General features: G+C 40.7%; 1 protein-coding gene across 5 annotated transcripts in view; it reads left to right on the top strand.

The window, feature by feature from the left end:
• CAMK2D (calcium/calmodulin dependent protein kinase II delta) overlaps positions 1-15485 on the top strand; it is a 161382-nt gene that overhangs the window by 73265 nt on the left and 72632 nt on the right. For all 5 annotated transcript variants that reach the window (XM_058192328.1, XM_058192329.1, XM_058192330.1 and 2 more), the window contains exon 4: positions 13440-13494. In XM_058192328.1, coding sequence (XP_058048311.1) covers positions 13440-13494 — 55 coding nt within the window. The remainder of the gene's footprint in view (positions 1-13439; positions 13495-15485) is intronic.

Raw genomic sequence — 15485 nt, 5'->3', positions numbered from 1 at the left:
TGATCTTACTGCCATGCACTCAAAAGCCCAATTGGGCTTATTATCAGGGGATGTCTTATTTTGGGGAAACAGGGCACTCTTGAAGATGACTTGGAAATTACAGCTGGTGCAAAAACCAACAGGACAAGTACTAGTTGCTGGTCACCTTCAAGGTACCTTACTGTTTAGTAAGGTACTGTCACAGATGAAAATGAGCATCTCACTATGCTTCAGATTCTTTTGTTTTGAAAGGATTAGCCAGCTATAAACTGTTGCCCAAGGGACTCCTGAATGTGCTAACAGCACAAATTCTTTGGGGAGGCCCTTTTGATGAACCCCAGTCCCAGAGACACCCTGAAGAAATGGGGTTATCCAGTGCCTTCTGCCCTTTGTGATTAAGGTGACATGCAGACAACAACACCTTTGTGTCCTGATCAGTGCATACTTGAGGACCTCATGGCAGCATAACAGAACACAATTAATGTTGCTAGTTTCTGAGCAAGATTTGTTTAACTTGTCATGCTTTAATCTTGTATTTTATATTTTATTTTAATTGTGATGCTTCCGACACAAATAAAAAAACCTTCCAGATACAGTTTTTGAAGCATATTTAGTTGTCTTGCCCAGTTACCTTTTTTATTATTACTTTTATTCTTTTAAAATGTATGCCTTCCAGTCATTCTGATTTCAAACAGATAGATTTTAAATCTATCATCTGTCTGTCCATCCGTCCATCCATCCATCAACTATCTTTCTTTCTTTCTTTCTATCTATCTATCTATCTATCTATCTATCTATCTATCTATCTATCATCTATTGAGAGAGAGAGAGAGAGAGAGAGAGAGAGAGAGAGAGAGAGAGAGAGTGTAGCCTAGTTGAAAATTACAGACCAATCTCTTTATGCTGCTTCACTTGCAAAGTAATGGAATCAATCATCAACCAATCCATTAACCTCCACCTAGAAACAAACAACCTACTTTCTAATAAACAATTTGGTTTCAGAAAAAAATTATCCTGTAATCTACAACTTCTATACTGCAAAAACATATGGACTACAAATCTTGATCAGGGCAAACCAACAGATGCACTTTACATAGACTTCCATAAAGCCTTTGATTCAGTAGTACATGACAAACTACTTCTAAAACTAAAATCCTACGGCATCGCCGGACTCCTACATAATTGGATAACTTCGTTCTTGTCAAACAGGCAACAAGTGGTCAAAATAGGCAGCGCCCTATCAAATCCTGCACCTGTTAATAGCGGTGTCCCCCAAGGCAGTGTTCTAGGACCAACACTCTTCATATTATACATAAATGACCTTTGTGATCATATTATAAGTAACTGCGTTCTCTTTGCCGATGATGTTAAACTATTTTAACATTACTACACTACCAACAATGCTGCTACCCTTCAAAGAGACCTTGACTTTGTGTCAGAATGGTCAAAAAATTGGCAACTCCAAATCTCAATCAACAAATGCTCTGTCTTACACGTTGGCAAAAAGAATCAGAACATAAAATACAAGCTAAGTGGACATGACCTTGTAGATGACCCTCTGTCAAGACCTTGGAGTACTCATATCAAATGATCTAAGTACCAGAGCCCACTGTAACAACATCGCTAAAAAGGCATTAAGAGTTGTAAACCTAATCTTGCGTAGCTTCTTCTCCAGAAACACTACACTACTAACCAGAGCATATAAAACATTTGCTTGACCAATTCCCGAATACAGCTCATCTGTCTGGAACCCACACTGCATATCGGACATTAATACAATTGAGCGTGTCCAGAAATATTTCACAAGAAGAGTCCTCCACTCCTCTGCTCGCAACAAAATACCTTATGCCACCAGACTTGAAATTCTGGATTTAGAAATTTAGAACTACGCCGCCTTTGGTAGGATCTGAACATAGCTCATAAAATCATCTGCTACAATGTCCTTCCTGTCAATGACTACTTCAGCTTCAACCACAACAATACACGAACATACAATAGATTCACACTTAAAGTAAACAGATCCAAACTCGATTGCAGAAAATATGATTTCAGCAACAGAGTTGTTAATGCCTCGAAGGCACTACCTGACTCTGTGGTTTCATCCCAAAATCCCCAAAACTTTAACCTAAGACTCTCTACTGTTGACCTCACCCCATTTCTAAGAAGTCTGTAAGGGTTGTGCATAAGAGTACCAGCATGCCTACCGTCCCTGTCCTAATGTTCCTTTTAATTGTATTCATTTTATGTATTCAATTCATGATTATACTTATATATATTATCTAATACGTACTCAACAAAATAAATAAATATATATATATATATATATATATATATATATATATATATATATATATATATATATATATATATATATATATATATATATATTGTTATGTATCTTTAAATATTTTGGCGGGAAACAAGCACGTTGCTGATTGGTTGAAGCCGCCGGTTAAACAGTATATAAAGGGTTGTTTTTCCCCAGCCAGGTTGCTGGGTTCACCCTATATTAAAGAGCTGTTGTCACTACCCTGGTCTCCAGCCTCGTTACTTCCCGAACTTAACACTGGCGACGAAGGTGGGATCTCGAGGTTAAGGAGCACCAGAATCGAGCTGAAGCACGAAAGAACCGAACCCAGCAAACACAGGGCAGAAAAGCGGAGATGGCCAGTTACACTCCGCCCGCACCGTTTGACCCGGCTAGAGAGAAATGGGGAACGTATATGACCCGTTTCGAAAGCTTTCTAGAAGCCAACGAACTGCAAGGAGTTCCAGACAACCGCAAAAGGGCATACTTCTTGAGCCACTGCGGTCCCGAGGTCATCGACATCGCGGAAGCCCTGGCAGAGCCAACGCCGATACAATCGGTATCGTGGCAAACTCTGCAAACCCTGCTAAAAAACCATTTCGCGCCAACGCCGTCCAAATACGTGCGGCATTTTGAATTTGGAGAGCGCCGACAGCTGAGGGCGAATCCATCGGCGACTACATGGCCGCCCTGCGGAAAGCCTCCAAAGACTGTGGGTACGAGACCTGGACGAGGTGCTGCTGGAGCAACTCATCAGGGGTCCGAGACATGCGTTTGCGGGCGGCTGCTATCGAAAAGCAATCTGGCGCTGGCAAACGCCTGGGCGAAGCCAGGCGCATGAAATGTCCACCCAAGCGGCGGAGACACTGCAAAAGCCTCTCACACCAAAGGCGAGCACAAAGTCAACCCGGTGCACCAAGAAGAGATCCAAACCGAATCTGGCGGTGAGGATGAGGAAGGGTTTGCCGAACCGAGAAAGCGGGGCCAAGAGAACCGGGACGAATCACGGAAGCTGCGGCGGTCAACACCAGCGCCAACGCTGCAAGTTCAAGGACGCAACATGTCGGCGGTGCGAGAAGAAAGGGCACCTAGCTCAAGTCTGTCGAGCTCCCCAACCTTCCCGCCGAAAATTCAAATCGGCCAATCAGAGCGCGGGATCGGCAAGGCGACCCGCGATTGGCTCAAACAAAAAGGGCGCGAATTCGAACCAAACGACTGTGGTCATAGGCCGCGCCTCAACCCGGGTGGAGAAGAAGATCTTCACCAAACCCAAAATAGAAGGAGTACGGTGCCGACTCGAAGTGGACACCGGGTCAGCGATCACCATCATGTCCTGGGACACTTTGGCGAAGTCACTGCCATCAGTCGCGAAGCGCCACCTGCAAACACAACGGCTACGAGTCCACGACTACCAAGGGAATCGCATCCCTGTTCGAGGGACCACCTCTGTCCGAGTCGAGTACGGACCACACAAGAAGACCCTACCCATCACGATCGTCGAAGGGACCCTGCCTAGTTTGTTGGGACTAGACTGGTTTCGTGCACTGGGCATGGGAGTGACTGGCATCTACAGAAGTGACTGTAACCTGAAAGACATACTCATGAACGAGTTCAAAGATGTCTTCAAGGACTGCCTGGGCAAGTACAAGGGGACCCCTATTTCCTTCAACTTAGACCCCCAGGTAGCTCCCATTAGGTTAAAGGCAAGGAGAGTCCCTTTTGCCCTTAAACCTAAAATTGACAAGGAGCTAGATAAGCTCATAAATCAGGGGATTTTGGTGCCAGTCGATCACGCAAAGTGGGAGACGCCAATCGTCACCCCAGTAAAACCAGATGGGTCAATTAGAATCTGCGCTGACTACAAGGCGACGCTAAACAAAGCCTTACAGAAAAGCGCTTACCCGGTTCCCATGGTGCAACACTTGCTGCACTCCTTGGGGCAAGGGCAAGTCTTTGCAAAGTTAGACTTGGCTCAAGCCTACCAACAACTGCCCGTAGACGCCAACACAGCCGAAGCCCAAACGATTGTAACTCACAGGGGGGCCTTCAAGAATACCCGATTACAATTTGGGGTGAGTGTGGCACCAGGGCTGTTCCAAAATTTGATGGAACGACTTCTGCAAGGGCTCCCAGGGGTAGTTCCCTACTTCGATGATGTATTGATATCAGCCGAAAACGTAGAGGAATTGGGGGAGCGTCTGAGAAAGGTTCTGGGCATTTTCCGGTCAGCCGGACTAAAGGTTAAAGTGAACAAATGCCAGATAGGGGTAGAATCCGTCGAATTCTTGGGCTACCGAATAGACAAGAAAGGAATTCACCCCACTGAGAGCAAGGTCAAGGCAATCAGAAAGGCTCCAGCGCCCAAAAACAAAACAGAGCTACAGGCATTCCTAGGGCTAGTGAATTTTTACGCGGTTTTTTTAAAAAACAAAGCGACCGTTGCTGAACCGCTGCATAAGCTTCTAGGGAAAAATACTGTTTGGTCTTGGGGAAAGTCGGAAAGTAGGGCTTTCGAAGCAGTAAAAAATCTGCTCTCGAGCGACAGCCTGCTCATCCAGTATCATAGCTCATTGCCATTAGTGCTGGTTTGCGATGCCTCCCCTTACGGGGTGGGGGCTGTGCTCAGCCACAGACTGCCAAACGGCACAGAAGCCCCTATAGCCTTCTACTCCAGAACGATGTCCTCCCCAGAGAGGAACTATAGCCAGTTAGATAAGGAAGCGCTAGCAATTGTGTCAGGGGTAAAAAAGTTTCACGAATATGTTTTTGGGCGAGACTTTGAAATTGTGACTGACCACAGACCGCTGTTAGGAATACTGGCTGGCGACCGCCCAACGCCTGTGGCACTTTCGCCACGATTGACTCGATGGACTATTTTCTTAGCCGCTTATTCTTACAAGCTGCAGCATCGACCGGGAAAAGAAGTGGGGCATGCGGACGCATTAAGCAGATGCCCACTACCAGGGGCGATCGAAGACCCCACTCCGGGGACGCCCATCCTGCTGATTGACTCTTTGGACTCTGGCCCAGTCACATCTAAGGAAGTGGCTCGGGCATCTTACCGGGACATTATGTTAAGGACTGTACTCGGTTGGGTACAAAGAGGGTGGCCCGCTGCGCCGGGCGAACGGTTTAAGGAATTTGTTAAAAAACGTGAGGAGCTCTCGGCTCAAGGGGGGTGCCTGTTATGGGGTGATCGAGTGGTAATCCCGGAGAAATTGAGGGGAAGGGTATTGGACCTCCTCCACGAGGGTCACCCAGGGATCGTAAGGATGAAGGGGCTAGCAAGAAGCTATGTGTGGTGGCCACTCATGGACTCAGAGATTGCTGAGAGGGTAGGAAAATGCCAGGCTTGCCAAGAGTCCAGACCTCTACCCCCAACGGCCCCAGTCAGGGAATGGGAAAAACCCCAAGGGCCCTGGTCAAGAATCCACATTGATTTTGCTGGCCCTTTCCACGGCCAAACCTTCCTAGTGGTTGTCGACGCTTTCTCTAAATGGTTGGAGATCATACTCATGAAATCCACGACAGCCGAGGCAGTAATCACAGCCCTGCGCCACCTATTCGCAACCCACGGGTTGCCTGACACTCTGGTATCCGACAACGGCCCGCAATTCACGGCAGCCCAGTTTGAGGAATACTTGGCAGATGAGGGCATCCGACATGCCCTCTCTGCGCCTTTCCACCCTGCGTCGAATGGCCTTGCAGAGCGTTCCGTCCGGAGCGCTAAGGAGGCATTGTCCAGGCTCAAGCCAGGTGACTGGCAAACAAAGATAGATTTCTTTCTGGCCGTTCAGCATAGAACCCCAAGCACTGCTACAGGCAGAAGCCCAGCCGAATTATTGATGGGACGGAAGCTCCGGTGCCCACTTGACCGTTTGAATCCCCATTACACACCAGAGGGTTACAAGGGGGAACTAGAAAAAATGAGAGAAATGGGCATAGGCGACCGAGTGTGGGCCCGCAACTATGGGGACGGCCCAAGTTGGCTCGCAGGGCAAATCATAAAAGCAACCGGTCCAAAATCATACTTGGTCGAGTTACAAGACAACCGAGTATGGAGGCGCCACATAGATCAGATAAGGAAACGAATAGCTGAACAACCCGAGCTAAATGAGACAGATCATGACCACTCCTTATTTGAACCCACAGCTGACCATAACCCGGGGGAGGCGCAAGACTTAGCTGAGGTCCCGGAGGTCCAGCGACGCCATCAGGTTCCCGATGGAAACAGCAGGGAAAACTCTAAAAGTAATCCAAGGCCGGAGGGCCAAGAAAAAGAGACTGCAAGTAATCCAGGGCCCGATGGCCTAGAGAAAGAGCTGGGAGGAGAAAAAAGCCCCTCCGACCAGCTCAAAACACCACCCAGGACTGAACCGCGCAGGTCCGAAAGAATTAGGAGACGCCCAGGTTATTTGCGTGACTACGTCGAAAAATAACATGTAAATAATATGTAAATAGTGGTAAAGTGTTTTCTGGGAGGGGAGGAGTGTTATGTATCTTTAAATATTTTGGCGGGAAACAAGCACGTTGCTGATTGGTTGAAGCCGCCGGTTAAACAGTATATAAAGGGTTGTTTTTCCCCAGCCAGGTTGCTGGGTTCACCCTATATTAAAGAGCTGTTGTCACTACCCTGGTCTCCAGCCTCGTTACTTCCCGAACTTAACATATATATATATATATAGGTCTTTGGTTGTTCGGGTTTTCTCCCGTGTAAAATTGGAAGTGTCTTGGCGACGTTTCGACGAAGTCTCATTCGTCATCTTCAGGCTTCAGCCTTGTGCCTCTGGGAGCAATGTGTGATCGCAGCTGTTTCCTATATACAAAGACCTATATACAAACACCCGTGAAAACCTCAGAAAACAAATATATATATATATATATATATATATATATATATATATATATATATATATATATAGGTCTTTGGTTGTTCGGGTTTTCTCCCGTGTAAAATTGGAAGTGTCTTGGCGACGTTTCGACGAAGTCTCATTCGTCATCTTCAGGCTTCAGCTTCGTGCTTCTGGGAGCAATGTATGATCGCAGCTGTTTCTTCCTTTTAACTGCTAGTGGGGGTTTGAACTGGTTGGGTGGGAGCTTGGCTGTGCTCTGATTGGATGGAGGGTTTTTTTGTGCTCTGATTGGATGGGGGTGTGTCCTGTTTGGGTGGGGGCTTGGTTGTGCTCAATTTAGTCTGTGTTGCAGGGGGATTTGAGCTGGTGAGCTGCATAGCTGTTGTTTGTTCCTGGATGTCTTAGTCTACAGGAAACCCAATGGCTCCCTAGGACACACCATCTACCAGAAGAAAACACACACAAACCGCTATCTGCATGCACTCTCACACCACCACCCAGCACAGATCAACTCCGTAGCCAAGACACTCATCTCCAGAACAAAATGCTTAGCTGACGAACAACACCTAAAAACCGAACTAGACACTCTCACTAACGTATTAACATCCAATGGATTCCAAAGAAATAAGATTACCAAGCTAATCCAAAAAGAACCCCCCACTAAAATCCAAGACAGAGAACAAGAAAAGGGCACAGCCCTCCTCCCATATATAAAAGGCACCACAGACAGAATCAGCAAGATCCTCCACAAACACAACATCAAGACAGCATTCTGCACAAACCGAAAAATATCCACCATCCTAAGAAACCCCAAAGACAAAATTGAGTTAGAAAATCAAGGAGTATATGAAATCCCATGCACCGCCTGCCCCACCACATACATCGGACAAACCAACAGAAGAATAAGTGCACGCATTGAAGAACACAAGAACTCAGTCAAAAAAGAGGAACCAACTTCTTCCCTGGTCCAACACTTTAAAGTCACAGGACATGATATTGACTTTAAAAAGACCAGAACTATCACCAAAACTGAACACTTTAACAACAGAATAATCAGAGAAGCCATTGAGATAGAAAAACGCCCACACAGCATGAACAAACGAGATGATACCTCCTGCCTACCAGCCATTTGGAAACCCGCCCTTATTGACAAACGAGTCCCTAACACGAGGAATGACACCAGACCCACACTCACGAGGTCAACACACGATGTCACCACCGCACATCCACCCAGAAAGCAGACCCAAACCCACACTGATCATGAAGCACGACCAAGGACCAGAAGCCAGACCGCAGCTGCAACATTAACCATTTCAAACCCCTCCAATCCATACATGCAGCAGACTGACACCCACTATGAAGATGTAGCACCACCACAAAGCCAAACAACAGCTATGCAGCTCACCAGCTCAAATCCCCCTGCAACACAGACTAAATTGAGCACAACCAAGCCCCCACCCAAACAGGACACACCCCCAGCCAATCAGAGCACAAAAAAACCTCCATCCAATCAGAGCACAGCCAAGCTCCCACCCAATCGGTTCAAACCCCCACTAGCAGTTAAAAGGAAGAAACAGCTGCGATCATACATTGCTCCCAGAAGCACGAAGCTGAAGCCTGAAGATGACGAATGAGACTTCGTCGAAACGTTGCCAAGACATTTCCAATTTTACACGGGAGAAAACCCGAACAACCAAAGACCTACATACAAACACCCGTGAAAACCTTTTATTTATTTATTTATATATATATATATATATATATATATATTCCTTTTAGAATCTAAATTTTCTAAAAGGAATATATATATATTCCTTTTAGAATCTCCTGTTTCAACCTGCTTTCATTTGGCTATACTGTATCATATTTTTACCTTTATACTGTTATCTGAAAAACTGTCAGATAATTTGTTTTCAAAATTAAAATCAGCCTGAAATAAAGGAATTTTGTTGTGAAATTCAGGTAGCTAGATCTTTGAATTAATAAGGTATTCAGAAGTTACCTTTGTTTTCATCTCTGATGACTAAGTAAAACAGATTTAGTGAGGAACCGAATAATGGTAAAACTGATTAATTGAAGTTAGAAATAAATATGCCATGTTTCTAGTAAATGTGTTAATTAGGAAAATGCAAATTCAGACAGAGTATATATCCTCTGTTTTGAGGGATATCACAGTGATGGCCTCATGAATTGATCAGTATTGATCAGTGGAAGATGCAGAATTGGAAATGGTTTGAATGTGCCAACTAAAAGTCAAATTTCATGTCTACCAGCTCTATCTTCTATTAATCAAAGTTGAAAATTGCTTCTGCCAGCCATCAGCTTGACTGATTTTTGGAACCCTTGCTAGGATAATGAAACATTTCTGTTTCTAACAAAGTTGTGTGGAACTTGACTGCACAGTCTTGACAACTGGAAGTGTAGTGCCAAATATAGCAGCAATCATTTCCTTCCCTTTCGTTTCAAATACTGTTTCTTCTGACCTCCTTCCCCTTTTCTTTCTTTTCTTTTTCTCTCTGACATCTAAATGTATTCAATTTCGTAAAGCAGTTGCAGGCAATATGGAATGTGTAGGCAGTATAGGCATGACTATTTACCCATTTGTCTAACCTGAATTAATGCTTTAACGCTTCTCTTAATCATAGATAGCAAATAAAAAGGAAGCAAGCATTTAGCGAGGCAAAAAACTGTAGATGCCATCATCATCAGAACTTCAAAACTGAACTTCGTCACTGCCTGTACATTATCATTTATATCCATGCTTGGTTTTCTTTAAAGATTTTACTATTATAGTTTGTTTAGTTGCACTAATAATATAAATTATGTCATTAGCTACTTTAAAATGGAATGCTCATAGAGAATGCCCAAGCTCTTATTTTGATATATATTTATTTTTTTAAACATAATGAGCGAAAAAAGGAAAATAAATCTTAAAGCTTAATGAAATGTAAAAACATCCGTTTACACAAGAGCAGACTGTTCTTGTTTCAAAAGACAAGACAAAAAGTGCTAATTGTTTTGTCATTGTTTTAACATTTTCATAGTCTTTAAGATTTATTACCACGAAATAAAGCTGTATAGGCTAGTAGAAAAAATATATAGAAAAGCTACCATTAATATTGATGTAGGGGCTAAAGGAACAACTAGCATCGGTTACAGTTAGCATAATGGAGTCGTAATGAATTGTGCAGCACCTTGTTTTAGCAAAATCAGTATTGATTTTGTACACAAGGTTGGAAAATAAGTATTAGAAGCTTGTCACTAATATAATAGTGGTCTTGGATTCAACTTATATGCATTTTAAAGGCCACCCCTTTAAAACTTTCACAATAGAAAAATAATGGGAGATCACAGTATTGAATTTTTTTTCTTTATTAATCAGATTTGCATAGCAGACCATCTAACCAAAGGCAAGTCTGTTGTTATACTGTGTTTTCACATGTCCATAGACTCATGCAGTCACTGAGGAGGTTATTTACGCTATTGATTCCAAAAGTTTGTAGAGATTTTCAGTCATCCCGGTCATGGTTGTCCCAAAGGGGCTTTTTTTCAGGAGACAATTGGACTTTCTTGTTTTTTCTTTTGAAGATGTTTCGCTCTGACAGGAAAGTGGGGAATGGAAGGATTTATATTCCTTGAAGACAGCTGGTCATTTGCATCTTTTTAGAAGGTCCTTGAAGCACTTGGAGCTCTTTCTGTGTCCTCAGGGTCACCTGAGTAGTGCTCCTGGTTCCTGTAGTCTGCAATTTTTTCTTCTTCTGGCAATCCATTCCTATTCCCACACCATTCAAAGGGGTGTACATCCCAAATTGTATAGCCAAAGGTCTGTAGAGATGCTCAGTCACCCAGGTCATGGTTTCAACCTATGCTTAGTTCATAAGATTATTTACCAAAAATGTACTACCTGTAAATGAATTCTTTAATTTCAACCATAATACTACAAGGGCCATCAATAGATTTAAACTCAATGTAATTTGCTCTAATCTTAATTGTAGGAAATATGACTTTTGCAATAGAGTAGTAAATGTCTGGAACAATCTACCTGATCCTGTTATTAGTCTCTCTAATCCACATATCTTTTACCATAAACTGTCTACTGTGGACCTTTCATGTTTCTTAAGAGGTCCCTAAGGGGGCGTGCATAAGCATACCAGCGTGCCTACTGTTCCTGTCCCAATTATATGTAATCATTCTATGTGTTTATGGCTATGTTTTGCCTATTTATATCCTTTTTTTTGTGCCAAAAATTTTTCATGCGTCCATGTCTGTGTCTACACTGTTACTTGCTTTCTTGTATTTGTTGACAAATAAAATAAAATAATAAATAAATAAATGTTGTCCCAAATGTGCTTTTTCAGGAGGGACTTAGACTTCCTTGTTTTTCTTTTGAAGATTTTTCACTTCTCATCCAAAAAGCTTCTTCAGCTCTGACCGGATAGTGGGAAATGGAAGGATTTATATTCCTTGCAGACAACTGGTAATTTGCATCCTTTTAGAGGATCGTTGAAGCACTTGGAAGTTTATTGATTTCAAATCCCTTTTCAATACTGAAATCTCAACAAAAACATCTTGGATGGATGGATGTCTAGCATTCCCTCATCCAGTCTATAGGGGACATTATCACTACCTTCCCAATTGGTTCCTCTATAGTTCCTCCTAAACTGATCTACTATTAAAGATTTTTATTTCCTAAAAGGGTAAACATACCCTGTTCCCTCAATTCACCCTGTAAAATTTAGTTTAGTAATCTCCTGGTTATCCTTATTTTTTTTCTCTACACCTGTTCTTGTTTTGCTGAATCTGTGTTAAAATGTATTAACAAGAAAACATTTGTCAAATATTAAATGAAATTCTGATTAACAAGCTAGTTAAGTTGGGGATAGATGATTTAGACATTAGTCACATACAAAAATAACTTAGATATTATAGTGAAATAAGTTAAGTGGTTTATAATATGATACAAAAAAGCTTAATTTTTCCCTACAATCATGGGATTAAGGGAACATAGTATTTGGACTGCCGAAGACAGTAAAATGCCAGTATTCAAGGCAGGATTTCAGTATAGTTGGGGACCTAAATGATAATTCAAAGTGATAGGGTGAAAGCGAAGAAGTCCAACCTACAATGCTTGCCACAGTATCTTTCTTTCTCCTCCTTTTTAAAAAATACGTATAGTTGGGAGGGGGTCGTTAAATATAAGCTGCAGGTTCTCAGTGTTTTATTTTTACTTTTAAAATACAGTGTTATTTTCTGAAACAAAATAGTACCTATTCTGAAGTAAGAATATGGATAACTGAAGAGGTGATGATTGTGGTGATGGTTAAAAGACTATCAAGTGTAGGATATAAAATTGGCAGTTATCGGTGGCCAAATGTTATTTATTGAAGAATCATTCATTATGGGAAGGTATGGCTATGAATGCATTGTGGGTCCAGCTTTCAAGAAAGCAAAATTATTTTCTGCTACTGCATGAATTCCACTGACCATAAAGAAGTAGTCACTTAAATACAAGAGGTTTTTTGTAAGTGAAATGTATGCATTTCTACCTATGAGTCAAATGGATACTTGATAAAACTAATTGTTCCCTTAGAAGGTCAGACTATTGGATTCAGTTCTCAGAAATATATTTTGAACCAAGTCATTTCAAGCTTGAACTTGAAAAATGGAAATGTATGATTAAACTACCTTTCTGTATCGTAGATCTTCTGTCAGTATAAACTACCATGCACTGACTGGTTTTCTAACCTGAAACAAAATATTCTGAGTTCCGTATCTATTCCTTTCTAGCTAGAACGAAGTGTTTTTGATAGATTATGAAGTCGGTCAAAGAGTCTTGGTTATTGTATTATTTCATTTGCATATATTCATTTTCAAAGTAATGGTTGATCAGTTTATTCTGTTTGCTACCCAGTATTTGTTGACACTTGAAACATTGTATGTGCTGATTTTTCTTTAATGGGTTCAGGAAAAACATTTTCTTTCTTTTAATGGATAGATGGACTTACTTGGAGCCTGCACATAGCTATCAAAACTGAAACTTACAAAACTGAAACTTACAAAAATTTATGAATGTAAAAGGCATATGACTATATTAGATGTTAATCTATATTATTATTACGAGAATTATGCTAAGATACTGCAAATGTATCTGTTTTGTAAGATGGCATTGTTTTCAACTGAAGATGTAACCCAAGGAAAAGGGTAGAATATTATATGTTAACAGAAAGGTAGAAGGAAAGGATAATAAAGTTAAGGGTACCTAGAAAAAAACTAGACAAATCTTTCTCTTCTTTCAACAGTGCGACTTCATGAAAGCATATCAGAAGAAGGATTCCATTACTTAGTCTTTGATTTGTAAGTTGACTTGCCTATTTGCAGTTTGTCCTATAACGTGTAATATATAAAATGAAAGACTATGTCATATGATCCAGATGGAAAAGAAATGGAGCAGAGATTGTCAGAGAACCCCATAAACAAAACACACACACACACTCTCTCTCACACACACACGCACGCACACACACACACAAAGAAGTTGTTGTACATGGTATGCAAAGCACCAATAGCCATTTCCTACCTGTAAGGGAAGCCAGTGCATTCTAGGTAACTAACTGTTCATGATGTCCAGACAGTATATCTGTGAATTCCATGTTTATATTTACTGATAACTATTTATGGAATAGGCAAATTTAATGGACTCTCTCAAGGGGATTGTCTAAGAATAAAGAAAGAATTATGAAGAACAACACAAATTATATAAGTATGGCACATAATATTGACGCTGGCAATAGTCACCCATCTCCTTCCACTTATGATGTATGACTGTAACTTTGTTGCTGGTATCCTTATGATTTATATTGATATTGATTGTTTCCTGATTGCTTATTTGTAGCCTATGACTATCATGAAGTGTTGTATCATTAAGTGTTAAATTTGTACCCTATGACTACCATTAAGTGTTGTAAGTGTTGTACCTTGATGAAGGTATATTTTCTTTTATGTACACTGAGAGCATATGCACCTTGTGTATCCAATCACACTTGGCCAATAAAAAATTCTATTCTATTCTATTCTATTCTATTCTATTCTATTCTACTCTACTCTACTCTACTCTACTCTACTCTACTCTACTCTACTCTATTCTAAGGAATAAAAGGCAACTGATCAGTTCCTGGTTTCTAGCTGGAGTTAAACCAGAATTTCCAGGTTAACAAAGCCAGGATGTTTTCTGCAGCAAAGTTTAAGCTATTTTGAAGAGAAATTAAGAGAAAGCATACAACCAACACAATATTATTGCATCAGAAATAGTCTGTTTCATGGTTTAAATTATTTATGTTGCTTTGTGTGAATTTCTCATTTTATCAAGACAGATCAAAATATTTCAAATAAAGAAAATTCCATTACAATTTAGGCAGAAGTGTTGAAAAAAAATAACAATATAAACTGAAAAATAATTCAAAATTTGTGAGATTTATCAGAAAAAAATGGGTACTTGTTTTATATTGAAAACCTGTTTATAGTAATTTTTCAGGCAACCTGATTTACTAAAAACATAATAAAGACAAAGAGGTCACTAAACAAAAAATATATAATTGCTGTTAAGTAATTGTAAAAAATAAATATGGATATTTTGCCCCCCTCTGTTATGGCCTTCTACAAGAGCATCAAGAGTGGCTCTGCCAACTGGCATGGGCATCTAAGAAGGATATGCCACTTTGGGAGTGATTGGTAGCTTAAGGGCACTGTCTCCACCTCTTTACGTTTTTAACCTTTGAATTTTTAACATTTTTAGTACTGTTTTTAATTCTGATTTTAATTACGCTTTTACATTAATGTGTGATTTTTATTTGTAAACTATCTAGGGTTATTCAAGTGAGATGGGCAATGTAGAAATTTGAAGAAACAAATAAGAATAAGATGCCCTTTCACCAGTTATATCCAGCATTAAAAAAAATATTTTTGTAAAGAATTTGTCTTTTGTTTATGAAGCACATTTCTCTTGCTGAAAACTCTGTTGAGTGAAATATAAAGGTCATTAAGTGGGCTTATTGTTGCCTGAAAATTTCTCATTTCAGACCTCTCAGAACAATGTGTTTTGAACTAAATTTAAAAAATATGAAACGAAAAGCGTCATTTTATATAAATGGTTTTCTCTTGATTCTTTATTTAAATGCTTTATTTGAACTTTGTTTTAAAAATTGGCTAAGTATTGAAAATCTTCAGTATTTAAATAGTAATGATAAATGATAAATAATGAAAGATTTCAGATAAAAATTCAGTGCAAAATTATTTTTAAAAAAATGACTTGATCATATGAGCAAAATTGTATTGAAGCCATTGAAATG

Source organism: Ahaetulla prasina, chromosome 8 (assembly GCF_028640845.1).
Source record: "Ahaetulla prasina isolate Xishuangbanna chromosome 8, ASM2864084v1, whole genome shotgun sequence".
NCBI classification, from domain to species: domain Eukaryota; kingdom Metazoa; phylum Chordata; class Lepidosauria; order Squamata; family Colubridae; genus Ahaetulla; species Ahaetulla prasina.
This window is presented reverse-complemented; position numbering and strand designations above follow the sequence as displayed.